We start from the raw sequence: 26879 nt of genomic DNA on the forward strand, positions 1-26879 counted from the left end.
GGGCATGGCGGGGATGGGGGGCATGTTGGGCCTGGCGGGGGGCATGGCGGGGGGCCTGGCGGGGATGGGGGGCATGTTGGGCCTGGCGGGGATGGGGGGCGTTGGGCCACTGGAAAGGAAAATGCTGACAAACTTGAACGTGGTATTTCTCCCTCCCTGTACGTGTCACATAGGTCCGCACCCATGAGAAGATCGGGATTTGGCGTGCCATCGCCAAGGAAGTCCGGACCCTGGGGGTCCACCATCGACGGGGCACCCACTGCCGCAAGAGGTGGGAGGACATCCGCCGCGGGACCAAGAAGACCGCCGAGTCTCTGCTGGGGATGGCCTCCCAACGTAGGCGGGGTGCCTGCCGTCAACTGAGCCCCCTGATGTTCCGGATCCTGGCGGTGGCCTACCCTGAATTGGATGGGCGCGTGAGGGCAGCACAGCAGACACAAGGGGGTGAGTACAAGCATTATCTACTCTGTTGTCGCGCAGTGGAGGTGTCTGGTTGGGGGAGGAGGGCTGGGGGTCCCCCTAGGCCAGGGCGATATCTGTTGGCTGGGCACCCCCGTAAGCCCCTGTGTCCCCAGCCACCACCCTCAGTAGTTTGTCAGTACAGCCATCCCTGGGCCGTGTCATCCATGGGTGCAGTTGTCAACTCTAGGCGTGTAGGGCATGTTCCACGGAATGCGTAGCGGACCCCAAGTGCGCAACTTAGTGCAGGGGGCATCTGTGTCTGTCATGTCCGCTAACTGTACCGGAGATCCATGTACTCAATATCCCTTTATTTCTCTCTCCCCCCCCCTTTTTGTTTGTCTTTCTGTGCTTGTGTGCATCAGCATCATCAGGCGGAGGAGAAGTGGCATCGGGGCAGGAGGGAGCTGCATCTCACATGGCCCAGGAGGGCCATGCCACAGAGTCAGACTGGACCAGTGAGACGGAGGGCGAGGGGAGCTCCACGACGGGGACGACTGGAGCCTGCAGCGACACGGACACGTCCTCGGAAGGGGGCTCCCTTGCGGGGGTGGCACCATCCGTGCCCCCCGCCATTACAGGTACAGCCGCCACCCAGCGCACCATCTCCGCCCTCCCAGCAGCCCCTCAGCGTTCGCCCCGTGCCCGCTCTGCCAGGAAGCCGGGCATCTCCTTCGCCCCAGGCACCTCAGGCCCTGCCCCTGTTACCCCCGCTGCCCTCAGTGAGGAGGTCATTGACCTCCTCCGAACGCTCATTGTTGGGCAGACTACCCTTTTGAATGCCATCCAGGGGGTGGAGAGGGAGGTTCATCGCAGCAATGCGTACCTGGAGGGCATTCATTCGGGTCAGGCTGCCCATCAGCGATCGTTCCAGGCTCTGGCCTCAGCACTGACGGCAGCCATTGTCCCTGTCTCCTGCCTGCCTCTACTAACTCCCTCCTCCCAGTCTCCTGTTCCTCTGCCTGTCCCACCCACACCATCAGACCAGCCTGCACACACCTCAACACCCAAGAGAAGCTCATCCAAACATAAGCACCACAGATCACGCAGACATTCACACACGCAACATTCCGATGCAGACATGCCAACAGTCACTACCACCTCTGTGACCCCCACCTCCTCGTCTCCCTCCTCCCTCCCTGTGACGTCTACACTCACACCTCCATTCACCTCACCATCAGCCAGTGTTTCCATCACCAGCACACCCTCCACTCCAGTCCGCACACGTGCAGTCACCACCCCCACTGCCATTTACACGTCCCCTGTGTCCTCTCCCACTGTGTCTGTCACCCCCTCTTCCACACCACACAAACGCAGCCACCCACCCACCCAACAGCCATCCACCTCACGACAGCCTATCCCTCCTGCACCTGCACCCAAAGACAGCAAACGTGACTCACCTACAACCACATCCTCTCCCTCCACTCCCATTCCCACTGTACCTACCACTCTCCATTGTCCCAAGAAGCTCTTCCTCGCCACTACTAACTTCTTTCCTGACCCTGAGCCCCCCCCTCCTTCTCGTCGGGGTAAGAAGAGCACCTCAGCCACCACCAGCCCTGCAGCCCCCTTGACAAGGGTGCAGGGGTATTGGAGCCCGCCAGCCCGCATGTCTGGATCTTCGCCCAGCAGCAAGGGGACAGCCAGCCCACCCCCTGGGAAGAGGAGCAGAAGGCGGAAGGGGCGCCGCAGGAGCCCGCCTTCTACATCCCCCCCGGACACCACCCAGAGACAGTCACCAGCCACAGCTCCAAAGGGAGGAAAGGGCCACAGGCCCACGACTAAGGAGGGCAAGGGCAGCAAGTCGGAGAGGTCAGGCAGCAGGCCTGCTGCCCAGGAGGAGCCCACAACCCCCATAGCCGCTGCCCCGGGAGGAACCGGCACAGCTGCCCCGGGAGAGCCCACCACCCCCATAGCCGCTGCCCAGGGAGGACCCAGCCCAGCTGGCCAGGAGGGCCCCACCACCCACAGCCCAGGTGGGCAGTGAAGGAGCACCATCCCCGCTGCCCAGGAGGGCACCACCAGGCAATTAGCAGTTGGCCATAGACCGGCCGCCGTCTCAAGAACCGCTGAACTGGGCCCCGCCGTCTCAAGCACCGCTCCGCTGGGCCCCGCCGTCTCAAGAACCGCTTAACTGGGCCCTTCAGGGCAAGGACCGCTGAACTGGGCCCCGCCGTCTCAAGAACCGCTGAACTGGGCCCTTCAAGGCAAGGACCGCTGAACTGGGCCCCGCCGTCTCAAGCACCGCTGAACTGGGCCCTTCAAGGCAAGGAGCGCTGAACTGGGCCCCGCCGTCTCAAGAACCGCTGAACTGGGCCCGCCGTCTCACGCACCGCTCCGCTGGGCCCCGCCGTCTCAAGCACCGCTGAACTGGGCCCTTCAAGGCAAGGAGCGCTGAACTGGGCCCCGCCGTCTCAAGAACCGCTGAACTGGGCCCCGCCGTCTCAAGCACCGCTCCGCTGGGCCCCGCCGTCTCAAGAACCGCTTAACTGGGCCCTTCAGGGCAAGGACCGCTGAACTGGGCCCCGCCGTCTCAAGAACCGCTGAACTGGGCCCTTCAAGGCAAGGACTGCTGAACTGGGCCCCGCCGTCTCAAGCACCTCTGAACTGGGCCCTTCAAGGCAAGGAGCGCTGAACTGGGCCCCGCCGTCTCAAGAACCGCTGAACTGGGCCCCGCCGTCTCAAGCACCGCTCCGCTGGGCCCCGCCGTCTCAAGAACCGCTTAACTGGGCCCTTCAGGGCAAGGACCGCTGAACTGGGCCCCGCCGTCTCAAGAACCGCTGAACTGGGCCCTTCAAGGCAAGGAGCGCTGAACTGGGCCCCGCCGTCTCAAGAACCGCTGAACTGGGCCCTTCAAGGCAAGGAGCGCTGAACTGGGCCCCGCCGTCTCAAGAACCGCTGAACTGGGCCCTTCAAGGCAAGAACCGCTGGCCCTTTGGCAGACGTGGCAGGGCAGGATCTATCTCGGGCAGGGCTGCAGGATGTCCTCTGGCCAACTTGCCTCCTCCAGTGGCAGTGGGGTCTGTTATGGACTGTATGGACTGTGGCTTTGCTCTCCCCAGGATGGCCCAGTGGGCAGGCCACCCACTGTATGGACTGTATGGACTGTGGCTTTGCTCTCCCCAGGATGGCCCAGTGGGCAGGCCACCCACTGTATGGACTGTTTGGACTGTGGCTTTGCTCTCCCCAGGATGGCCCAGTGGGCAGGCCACCCACTGTATGGACTGTATGGACTGTGGCTTTGCTCTCCCCAGGATGGCCCAGTGGGCAGGCCACCCACTGTATGGACTGTATGGACTGTGGCTTTGCTCTCCCCAGGATGGCCCAGTGGGCAGGCCACCCACTGTATGGACTGTTTGGACTGTGGCTTTGCTCTCCCCAGGATGGCCCAGTGGGCAGGCCACCCACTGTATGGACTGTATGGACTGTGGCTTTGCTCTCCCCAGGATGGCCCAGTGGGCAGGCCACCCACTGTATGGACTGTATGGACTGTGGCTTTGCTCTCCCCAGGATGGCCCAGTGGGCAGGCCACCCACTGTATGGACTGTTTGGACTGTGGCTTTGCTCTCCCCAGGATGGCCCAGTGGGCAGGCCACCCACTGTATGGACTGTATGGACTGTGGCTTTGCTCTCCCCAGGATGGCCCAGTGGGCAGGCCACCCACTGTATGGACTGTTTGGACTGTGGCTTTGCTCTCCCCAGGATGGCCCAGTGGGCAGGCCACCCACTGTATGGACTGTATGGACTGTGGCTTTGCTCTCCCCAGGATGGCCCAGTGGGCAGGCCACCCACTGTATGGACTGTGGCTTTGCTCTCCCCAGGATGGCCCAGTGGGCAGGCCACCCACTGTATGGACTGTATGGACTGTGGCTTTGCTCTCCCCAGGATGGGCCAGTGGTCATGGAGTCCCCTCGTGGATCTGGCGTTGTGTACTCAAGTGGCTGAGGTGCCCCCCCTTCCCTTCCCCCTGAGGTGCCTGTCCTATTTTCTTTCTGATGCCCCTGCAGTGTTCTCTCCGTGGAGTTCTTGTCGTGGGACTGGGCCTTGCCCCTTTGCACAGGACCCCTGTGATCCACGGACAGTGGTTGGACTACATTTAGTAGCTGTATATATTTTGTACATAGTTTATTTATTTATTGGGATTACTGGTGTCCATATTTCAATATATCTGCCCGTTTATGATCTCTTCTTTTGGTCTTTGCATTATTTCGGAGGGGGGTGGTTTGTGGGTTGTGACAGTGATCTGTGGGAATGCATTGATGTGTGTGTTGTAGTGGGTGTGGGTGGGTGGGTGTGTGCCGGTAATCTTTTCCCTCCCCTGTGTCGTAGGTGCAGTACTCACCGATGTCTTCCGCGCCGCCGGGCGTGCTCCTGGTATATGAGCAGGAATAGGAGTGCGGGGATGACCTGCAACTCTGGTTCCATACTGCCGGAATCTCGCGTGGAGTGCGTAGAGGTGAGCGTTTTCCCGTTCGTAGTCTGTTTCCGCCGTGTTCTTATCGGCGGTGCTCCCGCCCCGGAAAAGGTGGCAGATTGGTGGGTCGTAATAGGGTGGGCGGTACATTGTCTGCCGCCTGGCTGTTGGCGGGAACCGCTGCGCTGTTTGTTTGTACCGCTGTGGCGGGCGGAGTGTTAAGTTGGCGGGCTGTGTTGGCGGTTCCCGCCAGGGTCAGAATTGCATATTTTAGACCGCCGGCCTGTTGGCGGCTTGGCCGCCGCTTTATCACCGACCGCCAGGGTCAGAATGAGGGCCTATATTCTAAAAAAATGGAATGAGGATGATGGACCCCTACCCAGGTACGTGGAACCTGTAGAGGGGAGCTGGCGGGACTAGGGACCCCAAAAAGGTAAGTACCAAAGTGCCCCCAGCGACCAGGAGAGAAGAGGTAAGTACCAGTTTTTTCCCCAAACCCACAGAGACACTTTGGAAAAGGACTGTGCGAGACCCAAGCAAAACTGCAAGAAACAGAAGATGGATCCAGACAGAGCAGGAGCTGCAAATGGAGGGTGGGACCAAGTCCAGTTCCAGTAGGAGGGTCTGGTTGGGACAGGAGCGACTACCCATGTTTCTGGGGATGCAGGACCAGGTTGACAGTGAAGACCAGGAATCAGCTATGCAGCACAGAAGCAGAAGCGTTCCAGGAGTGATGCAGTCGATGTCCCACGTCGGAATAAGAATTGCAGTCCATCAGTGGTGTGGAAAAACCACGAACAAGCCTTGGCAAAGGCAAGAGTCTCAGAAGAGGATTTGCAGAGCTGCCTGAGACCAGGAAGGTTCAGGGGGACTCAACCCAAGGAGGGAAGTCCCAGGCATCCCCCAGCAGTCAGGAGAGCAAGAAGTCGTGGATGCAGCCCCCACAGGCAACTCACAGGCAGCAGGCACAGGAGTTGCAGTGATGCCCACTCGGCACACCTAGAATGGTGTCCCATGTCGCTGGAGCAGCAGGTAGGAGACCATGCGTTACAGGGAAGAGTGTTGGAGGCCGGGACTAGACTGTGCCTGAAGAGCCCTCGGAAGATAAGCCAACAAGCCTTGGTAGCTGCAAGAGTCGCGGTGCACAGGGGTACCATCCTGCAAAGAGTGGCAATCCTGCAAAGAGTGGCAAAGACTCACCACCTCCAAAGTTGGACAGCTGGTAGAGGGGAACAAGTGGACCACTCAGGACCACCACCTGTATCGCAGGACCCACGTAGAGTTGCAGGAGAAAGGATCCACGCGGCCAGTCATCGTTGCAACTGGTACCTGTGGATGCAGGGGAGTGATTCCTTCTTGCTTCTTGGTGCAGACTGAAGACTTGCCCCCCCCCCCCCCTCAGAGGATGCACAGCCGGGGAAATGTTGCTGTTGCTAGAAGGAGCCAGAGAAACAATGTTGCAGAGTGAAGTTGTCGCGTGAGCTGCAGATTGTAGGTTACTGTGAAGTCCAGTTGCGGTTCCAGTGGTCAGAAGTTGAAGTAAACGTTGCAGAGGAGTCCTGCTGGAATTGTGCACATTGAATCTGAGGACCCACCCAGGAGGGAGACCCTAAATAGCCCTGGAAGGGGGATTGGTCACCTAGCCATGTTACCACCTATCAGGAGGGGGCTGTGACGTCACCTGCCTGACCTGGCCACTCAGATGCTCCCAGAGGCCTCTGCCCACCTTGGATTCAAGATGGCAGAATCAAGTGGCCATCTGGAGGAGTTCTGGGCACCATTCCTGGGGTGGTGATGGACAGGAAAGTGGTTACTCCCCTTTCCATTGTCCAGTTTTGCGCCAGAGCAGGGACTGGAGGTCCCTGAACCAGTGGAGACTGGTTTATGCAAGGAGGGCACCAAATGTGCCCTTCAAAGCATAACAGTGGCTTGGGGGGGGGCGCTACCCCTCCCAAGCCATGTAACACCTATTTCCAAAGGAAGAGGGTGTTACCCCCCTCTCCAACAGGAAATCATTTGTTCTGCATTCCTGGGCTTGAGCTGGTCAAGCAGCAGGAGGGCAGAAACCCATCTGAGGGGTGGCAGCAGCATGAGCTGCCTGAAAAACCCCAGAAAGCTGGTAGGAGCAACGCTGGAGGTCCTCTAAGGAGCCTCCATAGTGCATGGAACCATAGAACCAATACTGGCAACAGCATTAGGGTATGATTCTAACGTGTTTGATAGCAAACATGCCCAGGTTCAGAGTTACCATTATGTTGCTGGACATAGGTAGTGACCTATGTCCAGTTCACACATAAAATGGCATCCCCGCACTCACGAAGTCCATGAAAATGGAGCTGGAGTTTGTGGGGGCACCTCTGCTCATGCAGGGGTCCCCTCACACACAGGTACCTGCACCCTGCCCTCTGGACAGGGAGGGCCTGCCATAGGGGTGACTTACAGTGACCTGGTGTAGTGACCTGTAGTGAAAGCGTGCATGCACCTTTTCACGCAGGCTGCAATGGCAGGCCTGTAAACACATTTTACACGGGCTCCCACAGGGTGGCATAATGCATGCTGCAGCCAATAGGGAACCCCTGGTGCCCAAATGCCCTGGGTACCATATACTAGGGACTTATATGGGGGCACCAGTATACCAAATGTGGGGTGTGTGAAGACCCAGTGACCACATTTAGAGGGAGAGAACACAGTCACTGGGATCCTTGCTAGCAGGATCCCAGTGAACACAGTCAAAACATACTGACGTCAGGCAAAAAGTGGGGACAACCATGCCAAAAAGAGGGGACTTTCCTACAATGCATAATAATAATGCTTATCTATATTTCAGTTTTAGAGTCTGCCCAGACCCCTTTATTCACACACTTCCGCAGCCTGTACTTGCATTGAATACACTGAAATCTCAATTGAACTGGCTAGCATGTCGTAAGGACAGGTTTCCTATCATCCTCCATATGATCAATATGCACGAAGGTTGTAAATATGTATGCCTGTAATACCTTTGTACATCCAGTTATTGTCTCATTGGCCAATATTTAGACCTTGGGCATAATGCAATTTTACAAACAAGGTTGCTCTGTTCACAGCTTGAGCCAATGTAAAATGTTTCTGATAGAACAGCAACTTAAAGTGGAAAAGCAGTACCCATTCTGAAAGTCTGATATGATGACCACTTCTTGAGGTACGTTTTTGTTTTTAATTGTAACAGCGCCTCTGTAATGTCCACACAATGCATATTGCCCTTCATTAAACTTTTAAGTGTGGACCATCAACTATTTATCTACATTGCTATCAACCAATCACTGGAGCCTACTTATCTGCACTTATTCCCATCACTTTCAGGAACATTACCTTCATCACTTGAAGCTTCCTGTTTGAGAACAGAGTTTGAGGAACGAGTTGGAGGTTTTCCCAGTGGATGGCGTCGGCTCTTTGTAATTTCAAACTTTGAAAATGTGCTGGGTACCTTAAAAAAAACATTGTTACGCTTGTCAGAAATGTATGGACATGATCATCAGGGTCATGCATTAAGGTTATGCAAAGATACCTGTTAATAGTGTCTTCGTACTGTGAAGTGCAATAGGTAACAAGGAGGGGGCATACATGCAGGCAGTTTTTGTTTGTGTGAGTTGATAAATTTTCACAAGCCCCAGTGTGGTTGAAAATGATCATGTAAGCTCAGTCACAGCACAGAGGCAAATTAATGCACGTTTTGAGATGGAAATACTCCTTGAAATACTCTGATTACAATAATAAAGTGAGTTACTAGAAACAAATACTTCAGTGTTTTCATGCATGCTTTAATAGAGGCAGAAAGGAAGAAGCGCCAGAGTTCCCTTTATTGCGTGTAGTGATACCGTGTGATTGGAAGAGTAGAAAAGCCAGTATTACATGCAGTTATACCTGGAGGATTAGGCATTTCTTGGGACAATTTTGTTGCATGCGAGGATGCACAATAGGCTAAATATTCCAGCAGATCTTCTTTGTATGGAATGTATTCCAGGGTATGTTTTAGATGCTATGCAAGGAGTAATGAGCACTGCAGAAATGATTTTACTGCAAGTAGTGATAACACCAAATAGGCTAAACCAAAAGTTCTCGAGGTGTTTTTTCCCATGTCGTGATGCATGGGTTTGGAATGCCATGGAGGTTGGGTGGGAAGAAAGGCGTTTATGTGCAACGGAATGCACGGGGCGAACTTTCTATTTGGTGATGTTAAAACGAGTGTCTTATTGCACCTAAACTCTGCAGTATCGCAAATGTGCTGTACCTTGGGGTCACTGATCTCACTGTCCTCGCCAGAGTTTTCAGTATCTCCCACCTCGTCGTGGATGCTGTGGTTTTCTGTAAGTTCGTCCTCTGTGCAGGGCTCTCTTTTCTGTGTGGCAAACCGCTCAAAAGCCTCCTGGCAGGATAATTGTTCCTTTTCTACTGTCACCTTCTCGGCCAGTGGGACAGTGCATAGCTGCGAGAAATAAACACGTTTAAAAAAAGCCTGTTAGACAATTCAGAGGCTTCAACGCTGGAAATTGTGCCAACTAGTTTGCAGGTATCAGTGTAATTACCTCTACAGTAGGTGAAGTTGGCGGCTGTATGTCTGTTGCTGGGCTAGTGCACGCCTTCGATGCAACACTCTCCGGAAGCTGCTGTTTGAGCTGCTGCTTCTGCTGCGACAGATGCACCGGCTCCTTTTTTATGTCCTTTTCACTGATTGTTTTCCGTGGGTGACTTTGTACTTTCAACTTGGGCATCTGACTGGGGTAAATAGTCCCTGAAATGGAAAGGAAACATTACCCTCCGTAGTGACTGTCTTCTAATTCCTTTAGCCTCTAGAGTTGTATTAATGAATGAAGGAACTGCTATGAGCAAATAAATAAACAAACAAGCTATGGTTGTAGCCTGCTGAATCGCAGGATCGTAAATGAGGAAAGAAGCTCCATGTAAGCAAGTGCAATGCCTATGAAAAAACACCGTCGGATAAAAAAAATATATATATTTAACAAATGTATAGAAGACATTTAAAAAATGCTGTTGGGCTTTTAAAAATCTAAGGAAAACACCTTGCAACATTGCTATAATAACCGAATCCGTTTTTCCTATTGTAATATAGAAAAAAAAAAAATAGTCTCTACGGTATGAACTACTGTGAAAAAAGCAGTCATTTTAAGGCTGCCCAGTACTGCCGTGCAGCATAGCAACAGCATCTCAGTACATTTTGACAGGCAGCTGCAGTGGCTGTGGGCTTGACATCTCCGTTTTCATTCTTGAGGCTTCAAAAGTAGAGTTGAAATGGGTTAGTGGAGTACCTTGATCCTATATAGTTTCTTAATAAGCAAACTACCTCACTTGCTCTGTATTTCATGTAGGGAAATGCTGGCCACTTATGGATTTCTAAAAGAGACTGCCTCAGGCTCGCATTGGGTGCTAGCTGTCTATAAGATCCAAAGTTTGTTTAGTTTTTTGCTTCCAATGCAGGAAAGAAAAACTGGTGTTTTCAATAAAATACACGCAGCATTAATTGTGGCTGAATAATGTACTTTGTAAAAACAAAAAAAAGTTTAGAAACCTTTAATTCTTTTTGCATGTATTCTTCTAATTAATAATTGTGCAATATGACATATTATTTAAAAGGTGTCAGGAGAATCCCTCACATGCGTGGAGGCATATTGTTTAAGAATTAATGGAGAATATTCATAACAGAAGACAAGGATTATGTGTAAAAAAATAAAAAGGTTACCTACCAGTAGTCCTTGTTCTACCTACCAGTAGTCCTTGTTCTTCATCACAGTGATCTTCATTAGAGTCTGGAACGGAAAACTTTCCACAACGGTGTACCAGGTTCATAAGTGTAATGTAAAAAAATGCTCATAATGGCCTATCAAGGGCTAGTTTTTTTCTGAAATTACAATAGTTTCATTCAAAATTACATTGCAGCATCTTAAATAAGACTACTCCTAAAAAGTGTTGAATGAGGGTAAAAGGAGCTCGGATAGGTATTACATTAACATGGGGCAAACAAAGGGTCCCCTGTGACTTTACTTTAGCTGTTTCCTCTCTCAGAATCCAGTTTTGCACATATATAAAGTGATAAGCTCTAGGACTCACTGTTGAACTTTATTCATCCATATGGCTGAAAAAAGCCGATTAGGAGGGAAGGTCTTTATGACTTCAGTGAAGATTGCTATGGTCGAGAAACGGGACAACGGGTAACCATTTCTTTTCATCGTTGGATCTTCATTTATATTCGTAAACATTAGTATAGAGTACAAAGCCGATCCCACCCTCCCCCAACACGTCTCTCAGCCATTAAGATGAATCCCAAACACTGAGATGGAAGATTTATGGTGAATTTAATAAACAAATTGACTTTTGGGGGCAGCCTCACTATATCCGGATGGCTATCATGTCAAGATCAAGTCAACAGGGTTTCATAAAGATGTGGACCGATTTCTAGGTGGCTGCTGTACAAATCTCAACCAATTAAATGTTAATTAACCATGCTTTAGTGGCTGCTTTGCCTCTTGTTGAGTGTGATTTAGATTTTACCATATGAGGCTTATTTGTCAGTTGGTAACAAAAGAGAGAGAAAAAAAAACTATACACCAGGAAATGTTTCAATGCACCTAAACCTGCTGACTCAACCGTAGTTGAGAAATAATTGATTAGAGTTTATTATCGTCTAGTATTTTGTAAGTAAAAGCTTCTGACATTTAATGAGTGTAAAAAACATTGATCTGGAGAAGATGGATTATCAAAGAAAGCAAAGTGTGATAATTTGATTCAGGAAGTGTCATAATTTGGTCTGACATTCCGAGTCTAACTGTGGAAGAAACAGAGGGTGCATACTCAGTACTACCCCTTTGGAATGGAAAACGGTGTAGGCCTCATCAGCTAAGAGAGCTTGTAATTCAGTGGCCCTGCGACCTGAAGTAATGGCACTAAAAGGCCTTTTTCCATGATGGAGGCTGCAAAGAATCCTTGCGAAGGGGGGGGGCTATTAGGTTAGAGAGTCCAGAATTTCAGTCCCACTGAGGTTAAGTCACTAAGAAAGCCTTCAACTTCAGTAAGTTTGAAAAAAGAAACATGCTTTGGATGTTCCATATACGTTATCACCACAAGGTGTAGTTTGACAATGGTAAATTGCATTCTACCTTAGGCCAGAAGTAAAAGTGACAATTATTTCTTCTTAAAAAGTCTTGTAGGTCATCAAGTTGGCACTATTTACAAAATTAGTTACATATAAGAGTACAATTTCCTTGTTAATTGTCTTTTAGCTTCCCCTAGGACATACATGCAATCTTACTGTTTTAAGTGTCCATATTGCCTGACGTCAGGAGCCATGCTGCCACATTGCCAAACACATCATCTAAATTTGACCAAGTCAGATGATGTATTTGGTCCTGAGTTATTGTCAGCAGGTTTGGTTTGCACAGCAGTCTCCTTATTGGTGTTGGTGAAGGTTTGAAGAAAATCAGTGAACCAACATTCCCTAGGCCACTCCGGACTTATTACTATCAGAGTTGCTGTGGACCACCTTGGTTTAAGAATCACTGTTAGTATTAAATGGATGGGAGAAGAAGCATATAGTAATGTATCTAACCATTTTGTCAAAAATACATTGCTCAGAAATTCCTCATTCCCCTATCCTGGAGGCAAATCTTAGCAATTCTGTATTTAGAGCTGTGAAAAACATCTCTGGAATACCCCGGGCGTAGAAAATATCTTGCAAGACCCCATAATCTATAACCTAGTCTTAATTTTCTTTGAAACATCTGAGAAAACTTGCACTTTAATTGTGTTTCCCTCAGAAGATGTACTGCTTTGATTGCGAGATTCCTGACCAGCAACTATGAGCAAATATTCTGAGCCTCCAGCAACATGGGTCTTGAACTGGTGCTGCACTGTTTAGGTAATGTATCATGGTGTCTGCCTGCACTAAAATCCAAAGTGTTGGAGGTGGCTGGAATGGTATGAGAGCTAGGGGAACTACTTGCAGCTCCAAGAAGTTGACACAATATTAAGATATTAAGATTCTTTCATAGTCCATACTTCCTGAACAGCCCAGTGATGTGGGTGTGCAGTAACAAGGCATTTGCTACAATTATTTGGATAGGTAGAACAATGCTCCTTCTGCACGACCAGGCTACAAATTGGCTTGCTGATTGTGACAAACTTAGCCTGTCTTCCCAGTAGCTCTCTTTAAGTCCACTGATCCTTCAAAAATAGCTGAAGCAGTCTCATGTGAAGCTTCCCCTTTTGGAACAGTGGCAGTACACTAAGATATCGAGATCAACAACGACAATATCTGAGAGACTGTGGTACTGGGATACTTTTTTTTAAGATTAGATTTTTCCCAGATGGATGACACTCTGCTGTTTGAGAGAAAAGCCCTCTTCCTTGTCTTGTGTCTAGGATCATTCCTCACCCCGAGACGTAAGAGTTTGAACTGCAGTTGGAGTTGATTTCTGGTGATAAACATGGATTGACCAAGAACTGAGATTGGTGTTTGAAGAAGTAAGATTCTTATTTCGAGATCTTGTTACAGCTCAACTGCATTTGCTTGCACTGACCGCTTTAAAATTGGGATGCAGAAATATACATCCGGACAGCCGATCACACCCATCCAGTCATCTGTTCTCAGATGCAGAAATATTTGCTATAATGGTAGCGCTGGGAGTTTCCCCTGGGTGATATATTTGTTAGCAAGACATAAGTCTAGGATGGGTGTGAAAACCCTCTTTCAGCTGATCCTTTTGATCAAGTAATACCTTGCATGGATTCCTTCCCACTTTGGGGACTTAAATGGTTCTGTTTTCTGCTCTGGCAACACTAAAGCAGAAAACTGCAGTTCTGTGCTGAATTTATTCCTCTCTGAAAGTGACAATGCAGCATATAAGCTCCACTTCTGTGCAGAGATGTCAGTTTTTTTTTTCTGGTCCTTCCCTTACTGCACCCTCAGATGTGGCACTTCCCAATAATTAGAGGTACCAGTGTGCAGGTTCCAAGTTTGGGACCTTCTCATATTGGGAAAAGGGGCTTTTCACCAGATGGGAAGGTGGGATGGGAATGAGGAATCTGTGATAGAGGATCCATCAGAAAGAGCATTACTGAAGCTAAGTAGCTTGTTTCTTTAACAGATACGTCTTAACGCAGATTCCTCACCTTTCAGAATAGATTCAAAAGTAGTACCTCCCAAGGCGGTGGGCCCGTAGAGTGGTTCAAATCAAAAAGTCCTGCAGGACTGAACAGGCATAATGTCCTTCCTGTTGGACCTGGCTGTCAAGGCAGCAGTACTTCATGAACGTGAGCATTGATGCCCATGTCGCAGACTGATAAATATCAAGAACAGATACTCTGCATGCCACTGCATTGGCAGCAGCTGTGTTGCTTGTGGAATGGGTTCTCACTCCTTTCGTTGGCTGCTTCTTGACAAATGTGTAATGGAACCTAAAGCAGAAGTCTATCCATCTTGACGGAGTCCTTTTCTGCTTTACCTTACCTTTCTTTACCCGGGAGAATCTCACAAAAAGTTGATTGTCCACTCAATAATCTTTGGGACGATCTATGTGACAGCTTAACGCTCTCTTGAGGTCCAGCCTGTGGGGCCTCTCCTCTTTCAAGACGTGAGGTGGGGCAAAGAACGTTGGGAGAAGAATGATTTGCCCAACATGACAGGGAGTCACAACCTTTCCTGCTTATGTTCTCTCTAGGCGTGTGTTAGAATATCATCTGCATGTTAGAAAATGGATTATATGGTGGATACTGACCTTTTGTCAATTACCTCAAAGTTTAAAAAGAATAATGGCTCTAGAGCAGCTGCCCCAGATTAGTACAATCATTTTGCACTTAGGAATAATATTGTGGCAGCATTCTGCTTGGTTAAGTGTGAGATTTTGTAAAACGAACATCAGTTGAGGAATGTTCCAGTGGGTCTGCTATTAATTTACCAGGTTTTGCACTTAAAAAATGGGTGCAGGTAGAACTCAATATACCTTTGAAAAAAACCTAAACAAGTGTGTTTTTTATGCTGGCCATATGTTGCCTTTTTTGGGGAGGCTGTAAGTAAGGCTCTTGTAGAGATGCGTTCTTTTTCATCAAAGATGAGTTGGGCCCTGGTCAAGCAGCAACTACAATTCTTGTCAGGGTCAAACCCCAAGTTAAGCTGTGCTCACCCTCTGGTAGCTTGGCACAGAGCAGACAGGCTTAACTTGAAGGTAGTGTGTAAAGTATTTATGCACCACTTCAAACAGTAAAAGTGTGAAAACACCACATAAAAAGCATCCCACACCAGGATGGAAAAAACCGAATTTATTAACAATACCTAAACAACAAAAAGTAAATCACTAGAACTTGAGGTAGGACCTCTTAGCAAGAATGAACTGTAGTATTGTGCTTAAAAGTGCCAACCCGGGATATCTGGCTCTGCCAGAGTAGGACACAGTCAGAAGTTCAGGCTGATCGTGATGGAGCACGGGCTGGCTACAGGAACCCAGTTAGGACCGCTGAACAAAGTACCTTAAATCCTGGTTGCGGAGCATTGCGTGATTCAGAGTTGAAGATGCATCGAGCAGCAGATGCGATGTGTTCATTCCAAAATATGGTGAAGCTGCGGTGTGAGGTCCTGTTGCGTCGAGGATACAGTCTATGGGGCTTGCAGTGTGAAGGCCTTTGTTAGGGATGTGTTGCAATGCATCGGTTGCAGTGAGTGGTGAAGCTGCGATAAGGAGCTTTGGCATTGTCTTTGAGGCTGCTGTCAATGAGGGATGCGAGGACCTGCTCTGGTGGTAAGATCATGCAGCTGCAGTTCACAAGGCAATGTGCTGAACCCAAGATCTGGGCAGTGGTGGCGATGCGAGTCTTCAGGTGCAGAAGCAGGGTGGTTGGAAGTCTTTTGTGTCCCTGAGACTTCAGATCAAGAGACCAGACAACTAGCCCTTGAAGTCACTCTGGGTTCTGTGTTGGAGAGCTGCAGATCCAGTCCTTCCCACTACCAGGTAAGAGGGCAACAGGTCAGCAAAGCAGGAGTCCAGCAGAATCGCGGCCTTCAGCGACACAACAGTTGTCCTTCGTGGCAGAGTATCCACAAGTCCAGAAGTGTACTGAAGTGTTGGTGTCTGAGGTCCAGTTACTATACCCAGTGGTGCCTTTGATGTGGGGGAGACTTCAAAGATATGTCATTGAAGAACGAGTTACTTACCTTCGGTAACGACTTTTCTGGTGGATACATTAGCTACCTGTGGATTCCTCACCTAATGAATACTCCCATGGCGCCAGCATTCGACGGAAATCTTCTTCCTAGTCTCTGCACGTCGACGAGGACGTCACTCTAGCCCACGCGACGCCGTCTGACGTCATACAGGCAATAAGAGGTCCTCGACGACGTGCCGACGTCAGTACCAACATTTTTTACGTGCATGAGAACAACCACCCAATGCAATGAAAGAGCAAGGCAACATCCCATAACCTTGTAAAATACACAATATTGCAATGAATAGCTGTAAATTTAATATAACGAACAAATATATGCAAATCATGTATGTACACAAAGATATATACATATATATATATATATACAGATAATATACACACGTATCCATATATACAACGTCTATTGCAACCTTGAAGACCAAGAGGAGCGCACTCAAGGATTACTTGGTAAGACCAGAAAGGCAACGGGGAGGCGGGTGGGACCGTGAGGAATCCACAGGTAGCTAATGTATCCACCAGAAAAGTCATTACCGAAGGTAAATAACTCGTTCTTCTGATGAATACAACTACCTGTGGATTCCTCACCTAATGAATAGAGTCCCAAAGCAGTACCACGCCCGGTGGCGGGTGCCTAAATGGTCAAACCAAGAAATCCTGCAGCACTGACTGTGCAAAATGGCCGTCCCTTCTGACCTCAGAGTCCAAACAGTAATGTTTCGCAAAAGTGTGAAGGGACGACCTAGTTGCGGCCTTGCAGATGTCAACCACAGGAACACCCCTGGCCAAGGCCGAAGTGGCCGACTTAGCTCTGGTGGAATGAGCTCTAATGCCCTCAGGAGGGTCCTTCTTTGCCAAAGAGTAACAGATTTTAATGCAAAGAACCACCCACCTGGAGAGTGTTCTCTTGTGGACTGCCTTTCCTCTCCTCTTGCCCACGTACCCGATGAACAGCTGATCCTCCAGCCTGAAATCCTTTGTTCTATCAATAAAGAAGCTCAACGCCCTCTTTGGGTTCAGACGGTGCAGTCTTTCTTCCTCTTTAGAAGGATGAGGCGGAGGATAGAACGTGGACAAAGTAATTGTCTGAGCCAAATGGAAGGGTGAAACAACCTTCGGGAGGAAAGCAGCCTTGGTCCTCAACACCACCTTATCCCCATAAAAAGTTGTATAAGGCGGCTTTACCGATAAGGCCTGCAACTCACTCACTCTCCTTGCAGATGTTATCGCTACCAGGAAAACTGTTTTTATAACCAAATACCTTAAGGGGCAAGAATGCATAGGCTCAAAAGGGGACCCCATAAGGAAAGTCAGGACCAAGGACAAATCCCATTGCGGCATAACGAATGGTTTTGGAGGATATTTATTTAGAAGACCTTTCAAGAATCTGATAACAATAGGGGATTTAAATAACGATGGTTGGTCTGGAAGACAAATGAAGGCTGACAAGGCCGACAAATAACCCTTAATGGTAGCCACTGCACAACCTTTCTGCGCTAGAGAGAGAGCAAAAGACAAAACGTCCGATAGATGAGCATGTAAGGGATCAATCTGCCTCTCTCCACACCACGCAACAAATTTAGACCACCTATTAGCGTAGATAGATTAAGTGGAGTGTCGCCTGGCCGCTAATATAACATCCACTACATCAGGCGGGAGAGAGAAGGAACTCAGGTTGCCCCGTTCAATCTCCAGGCATGTAGGTGCAGACTCTGGAGGTTGGGGTGTAAAACCTGCCCCTGCGACTGCGAGAGGAGGTCTGCCCTGAAAGGGAGACGGAGCGGAGGGCACATTGAGAGTTGGAGAAGGTCGGAGTACCACACCCTCCTTGGCCAATCCGGAGCTATTAAGATGACTAGCGCCCGGTCTTGGCGAATCTTCCTCAATACTCGAGGAATCAAGGGTATGGGAGGAAACGCGTAAAGCAACTGGCCGCACCAGGTTATTTGAAACGCGTCCCCTAACGCTCCCTGCATCGGATACTGGAGGCTGCAGAATAACGGACAATGCGCGTTCTCCCGAGTGGCAAACAGATCTATCCGAGGAAACCCCCACATCTGGAAGATTAAACGGACTTGATCTGGATGGAGACGCCACTCGTGGTCGGCCGAGAATTGGCGACTGAGACTGTCCGCACGTACATTCAAGACCCCGGCCAGATGATTTGCTACCAAGCAAATCTGATGGTCCTTTGCCCAAGACCATAGTCGAAGAGCTTCTCTGCAGAGAAGGTACGACCCTACTCCTCCCTGTTTGTTTATGTACCACATCGTGGTAGTATTGTCCGTCAGGACCTGTACCGACTGACCACGAAGGGAAGGGAGGAAGGCCTTGAGAGCCAGACGTACAGCCCGTAACTCTAACAGATTGTTATGAAACATCTGCTCCTCTGGAGACCAAAGGCCTTTGATCTCCAGATCCCCCAGATGAGCTCCCCACCCTAGAGTGGAAGCATCCGTTATGACCGTGGCCACTGGTGGCGACTGCGCGAACGGCTTTCCTTGTGAAAGATTGTTGCTCGCAATCCACCATTTCAAGTCCACAGCAGCATCTCTGGAGATCTTGACAGCACCTTCTAGATCTCCTTTGTGTTGAGACCACTGCCTTCGGAGGCACCACTGAAGAGCCCTCATGTGCCAGCGAGCATGCGTGACCAACAGAATGCAGGAGGCAAACAGACCGAGCAGACGAAGGACCTTGAGGACTGGAACTACCGCTCCATTTCGAAACATTGGAACCAATTCCTGAATATCTTGAATCCGCTGAGGCGGAGGAAAGGCTCGACTCAATGTTGTATCCAGTACTGCCCCTATGAACAGGAGGCGCTGAGAGGGCTCCAGGTGAGATTTGGGCTTGTTCACCGAAAACCCCAGGTCGAACAACAACTGAGTCGTTGACTGCAGATGATGCGACACAAGCTCCGGCGACTTGGCTTTGATCAACCAGTCGTCCAAGTAAGGGAATACTGCTATCCCCTTCCTTCTGAGCTCTGCCGCAACCACCGACATCACCTTCGTGAAGACTCGAGGTGCTGAAGTAAGACCAAACGGAAGGACCGCAAACTGATAGTGCTGCGATCCCACCATAAACCGGAGATACTTCCTGTGTGACTTGAGTATCGGGATATGAAAGTAAGCATCCTGCAAGTCGACAGACACCATCCAATCTTCCTTGTTCAACGCCAAAAGCACCTGAGCTAGGGTCAGCATCTTGAACTTTTCCTGTTTGAGGAACCAATTCAAGATCCTCAGGTCCAGGATTGGTCTCAACCGACCATCCTTCTTGGGAATCAGGAAATACCTTGAGTAACAACCTCGACCCCTTTCCTGCTCTGGGACCAACTCCACCGCGCCCTTTGAAAGGAGGACTTGAACCTCCTGTTCTAGCAACAGGAGGTGTTCTTCTGAACAATAAGATGGGCGGGGCGGGATGAGGGGCGGGAACTCCCGAAAGGGAAGGGTGTAGCCTTTTCCCACAATACTGAGAACCCAAGTGTCCGTTGTAACAGTCTTCCATTTGCGGAGAAAATGCTGTAATCTTCCCCCTACAGGAGAGGAGTGAGTGGGAAATGGTGGAAGCCTAAGGCTGCTTCCCCTGCTGCACCCCTCCAGAGGATGAGGAAGAGGCAGAGTGCTGCTGAGAGGCTCCTCTGGTGCGGGCCCTCCCTCTCCCTCTAAAAGATCTATAGGGATGGGAAGAAGCAGGTTGCTGGTATCTCCCCCGAAAGGAAGAGGAGGAAGAGCCACGCCCAAATCCACGAAACCTCCTGAAAAATCTGGAAGAGGCAGAGGAAGAAGGAGCTTGGAGCCCTAATGATTTAGCTGTGGCCCTGCTCTCCTTAAAACGTTCCAAGGCCGAATCTGCCTTGGCCCCAAACAGCTTGTCCCCATCAAAAGGGAGATCCAATAAGGTTGACTGCACATCCGCAGAAAACCCCGAGTTACGGAGCCAGGCCTGTCTCCTTGCCACCACAGTTGTGCCCATCGCTCTGGCCACCGAGTCGGTTGTGTCTAGCCCAGTCTGAATAATCTGGGTCGCGGCAGCCTGGGCATTTGAAACAACATCCAAAAGACCCTGGGGAAGCTCCGTAAATGATGAGGAAATGTCATCCATAAGAGCATGAATATATCTCCCCAGGATACAAGTTGCATTGGTGGCCTTCAACGCCAGACTGCAGGACGAAAAAATCTTCTTGGACTGCGCATCCAGTTTCTTCGAGTCCCTGTCTCCAGGCACCGTCGGGAACGAACCAAGCGCTGATTTGGATGAACAGGAGGCCTGCACCACCAAGCTCTCCGGTGTAGGGTGCCTAGAAAGAAAGCCAGGGTCAGTTGGTGCAGCTCGATACCTCCTGGCTACGGCTCTGTGAACCGCTGGGGAAGATACTGGTCTCTTCCACACCTCTAGCACCGGATCCAGCAAAGCGTCATTAAACGGCAAGAGTGGTTCCGCCGCAGCTGAGGCCGGATGTAGCACCTCTGTCAAAATGTTCTGTTTTGCCTCTACCACCGGCAAAGGCAGGTCCAGAAAACTAGCCGCCTTCCGTACCACTGCGTGAAAGGAAGCAGCCTCCTCCGTGTATTCCCCTGGAGACGAAAGATCCCACTCAGGGGAAGTGTCCAGCCCACTGGCCGTCTCTAGACCATGCAGTCCATCACCCGAGTCCTCTAGTTCTCCTTCTTCCAGGACTCTTTGGTACTCCTGCTCCTCTAATAAACGGAGAGCACGTCTCCTCGAATGAAGCCTATGCTCGATACGCGGAGTCGACAATGCCTCTGCCGAATTCGAAGATCGGCGCCGATCTTCAGAAGCCACCAACGCCACGTCCGGCGCCACAGGTAACTTCGGCGCCGATGAAAGAGCACTCGGAGCGGATGGACCCAACGGAGTCACAGGACGAAATCCCGACGTCGACGGGATGGAAATCTCTGGGGCCAATCCCTCTGAAGCCACCGGAGCAGCCACCGGGGCCGAGCCCACGTTCCCAAAAGGGAGAAAGGGCATAAAGGGTGCCGGCCGTAGAGGCGCAGGATCACCTAAAGAAAAGGCCAAAGGGCCAGCTGGAGCACCCCCTGGAGCCATCTGTTGGAAGATGGTATACATCGCATTTAGGAATGCGGTACTATCGGCTCCAGGGGTGGGGAAAGCCGGATACTGGGGTGCCTGTCTCGAAGGTGACCCCGACGCCGGCCTCGACGTCTGAGACGCCGGAGACAACACTTGAGGCTGCACCACTTCAATCACCGACACCTGTCCAGGTGAAGTCGGCGACGCCGGAGAGGGCAACGGCGTCGATGGATGCGGCGTGACCGTGGGACTGACCTCCCAAGCCCTCCGGCGCCGATCCGAAGACCTGGAACGAGTCTCCTTGCTTGAATGGCGCTGTGATTCTTTACGGCGCCGGGAGTCTCGATGACTCCGATGCCTTGGTGAAGAAGACTTCTTGTGATGTTTTTCTTTTTTCGACTTCGCCATAAACAACTTCGCCTCACGTTCCTTGAGGGCCTTTGGATTCATGTGCTGGCATGAATCGCAAGTCGCGACGTCGTGGTCGGAGCTCAAACACCAAAGGCAGTCGGAGTGAGGGTCCGTAACTGACATCTTGCCCCCACACTCACGACAAGGCTTAAAACCCGACTTTCTCTGCGACATTCTTACTGTAGCGAAGGACTACGCAGCAAAAATACACTGTAACCACGAAAGTAACAGTTGCTCCCTCGAAGATAACCGTTTCGAATGCACGGAAAAAAGGGAACTGACGTCGGCACGTCGTCGAGGACCTCTTATTGCCTGTATGACGTCAGACGGCGTCGCGTGGGCTAGAGTGACGTCCTCGTCGACGTGCAGAGACTAGGAAGAAGATTTCCGTCGAATGCTGGCGCCATGGGAGTATTCATTAGGTGAGGAATCCACAGGTTGTTGTATCCATCAGAAGTGCACAGATATCCTGCCCTCCCTGCCTTGGCTCTAGGCCAACTACAAGTTGTATGCAGCCTTATTGTTTGAGGACAGGTCACAGCCTAGTGAGGTGTGAGGCTGTGTCCAACTCCTTCCTGCCACCCTGCCCAGAATGGCCCATCAAGTCACAACTAAGCTACCATTAGGTGTGGCTGTCAAGGAGGATTACCGAAAGCTCAGCTGCTAACTACACCCAGTCATGTGACCAGAGAAAGGCTGCAGGCACCAAAAGGCTAAGGCAAGAAAATGGCAACCTTCTAAAAGTGGCATTTTCAGAACTGCAATACAAACCCCGACTTTACAGTAAGTTAGGATTTTAAATTGTGATTCCAGAGACACCAGACTTGAAGGGGGTTATCTCTTCCCATTAGAAAAGCATGCTTATAACGTGTAATAAGGCAATTCCAATATTAACATATGGGAGTAGTAGGCCTTGCAGTGGTGTAAAAAACAAATTCAAGAGTTTTTTGCCACCAGAACATGTAAAACTAAAAGTACATGCCCTACTTTTTAAATGCATTGCACCCTGCCCTCTAGGCTGTTCAGGGCCTGGCCAGGGTGACTTACATGTTTTAAAAATGAAGGATTGGGACTGGCAAAATGTATATTTTTCCAGGTTGACATGGAAGTTCAAAATTGCACTAACAGACTCTGCAATGGCAGGCCTGAGACCTGTTTAGAGGGGTATTTAAGTGGGAGGCACAATCAGTGCTGCAGGACCACTAGTAGCATTTAATTTACAGGCCCTGGACACACATAATGCACTTTAGTAGTGATTAATAAGTCAATTAATTTGCCAATCGGATATATGTCAAAATAACCATGTTTTAGGGCAAGAGCAGTGGTAAGGTGCACAGAATCCCAAGACCAGCAAAAACAAAGTCAGCAAATGCAAGAGGTCTGAAGGCAAAAGGTTAGGGGAAAACCACACCAAATATGCCTGGTCTAACAGACCCATATTTTATATGTGATCTAAGCAGATGATTTCATGGTGATGGGGTTTTCCACTGAGAACATGAAAATAGTCCTTTAAGAATTACACAAATTGACAGTGTTTGCTAAGGTGTTGACTTATAGGACAAGAGAAGTTCAGACACTGCTTGCCAAGGTCAAAGTGGAGATCAGAGGACTTTGGTCTCCGATGGAGCAGCACTACCACATTAACCTTCTGAAGCTGGGTGTCATGTGGCTGACTCTCAGAGCCTTTCTGCCCTCCACAAGAGCAGGACCTGATGGACAACACAACTCACGTGTGGTACTGGAACAATGGGACAGTGCTGCGTTTCCGTGCCCTCTGTCTGGAGGCTCTAAACCTGTGGAGATGGCTAGATCCTCTTCGGATCACTCTACCAGTCTATCACCTGGAACGTTCACTGAATGTTACCAAAAATCACGTTGTCACTTGAGAGATTCATGTGCCCCCTGACACATGAATTTACTCCTGCCAAGAACAGTCACTGTACAGCCATCACACTTTAAAGTTCCATTTTTGAGGCTTTTAAGGAGACACAATCTCTCTTCAATCGCATTCTGGTCTGCTTAATACGCTCCCATCTCTGACACTGATTCTACAGCCTTGAGGAAAGTCCTGAGGGACTGAGCAGAGCTCATCCTTATTCCCCGGAGCTAGGCTTGGAGAGTCTGATATTAAGACCTCCTGAGTCTGAGCATATGTCCTCTACTTCCTCTTCAAGGAAACCTGCTGTCCCAGCAACAGGTAACTGTTTTATACCCAAACTTCCATAATGTACACCTCTGAGCGTAGTTATTCATTAGAATCCATTAAGAGCTTTAACTCTTCCAGCAGAGATGGTTATTTGTTATTCTGGCTGCCCACTGCCCATCCACCAATTTCATCTGTTGTGGCTGTTGATGTTGATTGACCCTTTACAAACTAAGCTTGTGTTTGATTTATTTCATGCCGGAAAGGCTTTGCTGTGGGCCCTGTTAAGAGTTACTTGTCTGCACTTTTTTGGCCTTTCTTCATTTGTCTGGTCAGCCCTCTTCATTCAGCTCATCTCACGTGATGTTTCTTTAAGGAGCTTTCAAGTGCTTTCCCCAGTTCCATTCAGTATGCCCCAGAAGAACCTTAATTTTCTTCTTACCTTGATGTGTACAACTTTTGAACCTGTGCATAGATGCACCCTGAGATTTTTGACTCCCAAGACTGCCTTTCTTATTGCCATTGCGCCTCGGCATAATGCAAGTGATTTGTTGTTGTGGTCTTCCAGCCTTCATGCACCACATTTTCCCCCCAGCAAGTTGTATCGTTGGATCCCAAGGTGGCCCATAGTGTCAACGATAATAAGTCTAAAGAGCACCAGATGAACAATCGGCATTGTTTTGGAATTGCTGGTGCAAAGAAAGGTAAGACAGTCCAGAAATGGACCTTATTTAAGTGAAATGTCATCTGTATCGAAGTGTGCTGCGCAGTGGCCAAGAAGGAGCCTCCTAGTAACTAGAAGTGTTCTGGTGATGGATATTTGCCATGCTGCTAAGTGGGCATCTGTTCCTACCGTCACCAGGCATACTGCGTCGACTCTCATGTCAGAAGGAAGGGACATAAGGACCTCTCAGCCTTGTAGGACTTTCTCGTGTAAACTCCATTCCTCAGACTCTCCACCTTTGAGAGGATACTGCATTGGTATTGATTCAAAGAGTGAGGCATCTGCAGTTGGATGTATCCTACAGACAAACAAGTTACTAACCACGGTAACATTCATTCCGGTTGGAGAATGAGTGTTACCAAACTTAGTAACTAACCACAAATTACTTCTTGGCTGTCCTCCTCCCAGTTCGGAAGGCTGGACTATTTTTTTGTAGGTAATACGGTTTTAAGCTCTCTTTCTCCCACTGTTGAATTCTCAGTTGTCTGTTGCTCTGCAGCAGGGTGGAACTTTTCTACGGATAAACTAACGTCGGTGTGCAGGGGGGGATGTATATATGCAGCTCTGTGTTGGTATATTCAGAGGTGGGTTGAGATGTGATGTTTCAAGCTAACACCTGTTTTGCTGTTCAAATAAGGGCAGACATTGACATCAAGGAGTGTACAGTCCGTGATGCCCACCCTCTATTGCAAAACAGAGTTTCTCATCTTTCAGGCTCAGTACATTAAGAGAGGCATTTATGTATTTCAAAGAGGAGTACACAGGGCGGTGGCACAGGGAAGCATCAGGTCATTGAGATCTCCTACCTGTTTGCTTTGCACGCTGCTGAACATGGATCTGAAATTGTCTCTGGAATGAACTCCCGAACGGATGCTCTGGTTGGGTCTGGACTTGTAAGAGGTCTGGCTGCTGCGGTAACTGTTTCGGCTCTTTTTTCTTCTTCTCAGTCTTGGTTTTTGGAGGAGGAGTCTGAACCTTTGCTTCTTCTAATTTTGGAGGATGGCAGCTTTTCTCAACAACAACATCATCTGTAGAACAAAAGAGAAGTGTTGCTGAAAACCGCCACAGAGAGTTTTGACTCACTAATTCAAGAAGGGAGGGCCAGTACGCCAAAGCATTTTCAGATTTACTTTAGATTTAGAAGAAATGTGTACAATTAAAAACTTTGTGAAAACCCACACTTAACTATGGTTGCTATTTGTGTGCTTTAAGACTGGTTATCTTTAGAAAAACAGTTTCATAGGTATGAGCGCTCATGTTTATATACTTAGACTGTCTCAGAACACATGTAGTTCTACCATTTGAACTACAATCCCAATCATGTAATATTAATTGTTTGAGCTAGGTGCTGTCACTCCTAACGTTATTTATTCTTCATATAAAAAGAAAATAAGACATACGTCATACACCATACACCGGTGGCAATGCAAAAGTGATATATGCTGCTTGTTGACTTCCTATGGAATGGAGGGCAGTATGGAAGCAGCGCCTGGCTCCACCACTATTACCAAACCTCCTTTAATGGGACATGTCCTAATTTACCACGTTTAAGACCGGTTTCCAATTTTCTTTTTGGTCTTTATTTCTCAGTGCCCATAAATATCTGTCCCATTATCGTTATTCCTTTTTGCTCTGTCTTTGTATGCTTCTCTGCCAAGTTGTTTGGTGTTGCAATGCCTATATCCATCATTTCTCTGTCTCCCTGCTACAGAAACTGTTTTGGTGCCTAAGGCCATGTCTCCGTGCACCCATCTCGGTTGCCTTATCTTTTCTATAATTTGTATTCTTCTGGCTCGATCCCCATTTTTATAGTCTTAGTTCACTAACATAGTGGCGCGTCTGTCTCCCTGCTCTAGAGTTTATCATCGCACCATCCAACCCTCCACCATAATGTTTATTCTCCATCTCTCCTAGTCCAGTCTCTACCTCCTGCACCGCTCTCTGCACTCTGTTTATATCTGCCTCTCTTCAGCCAGTCTGGCTCTTTCCATTTTCCACTGGTTAAAGGAGGGGGAAAAATGAAGCCAATGTTCCTATTTTAAGTGTGTTTTGGAATGCTGCATGTGGGCAGAGTAACTTTGTTATTATTAAAAAAGATCTCTTCAATGGAGGAATTTATGTTCATTTTCAGTTTACCATATCTCTGTGAAGGAAAAGGCCCTCCAGTGCCTAACCACATTTCAGGGAAAACTCAAGATTTTTGTACATCAGGGGCTAAGGACAACAACAAAACAACCTTGGGGGATAAGAACTTTGATGAATCTCTTCACGTGGCAGATTTAAAGTGGCTCTTCATGAGTTGTAAAAGCACAGTGTTGTATTCCCAAGTTGCTAAAAGGTGGTACGCTGGAGGGGGCAGGACAGCTGTGAATATAGCCTTCATGAGCTCATTGATACTGTGCAGGGTAAATAGAGATTTATTTGTTTATCAGTAGCTCATTTAAGTCAGACAACTGAAC

At 49.2% G+C, this 26879-nt stretch overlaps 1 protein-coding gene across 1 annotated transcript in view; it reads right to left on the reverse strand.

Annotated features, from left to right (window-relative positions):
• KDM4B (lysine demethylase 4B) overlaps positions 1-26879 on the reverse strand; it is a 399544-nt gene that overhangs the window by 200596 nt on the left and 172069 nt on the right. Inside the window, exons 13-16 of the mRNA XM_069215895.1 lie at positions 25227-25448; positions 9436-9641; positions 9141-9335; positions 8222-8336 (exon numbers count right to left, since the gene is read on the reverse strand). Of these exons, the coding sequence (XP_069071996.1) occupies positions 8222-8336; positions 9141-9335; positions 9436-9641; positions 25227-25448 (738 nt within the window). The remainder of the gene's footprint in view (positions 1-8221; positions 8337-9140; positions 9336-9435; positions 9642-25226; positions 25449-26879) is intronic.

The sequence above is a fragment of the Pleurodeles waltl genome, chromosome 12 (genome assembly GCF_031143425.1).
Source record: "Pleurodeles waltl isolate 20211129_DDA chromosome 12, aPleWal1.hap1.20221129, whole genome shotgun sequence".
NCBI classification, from domain to species: Eukaryota; Metazoa; Chordata; class Amphibia; order Caudata; family Salamandridae; genus Pleurodeles; species Pleurodeles waltl.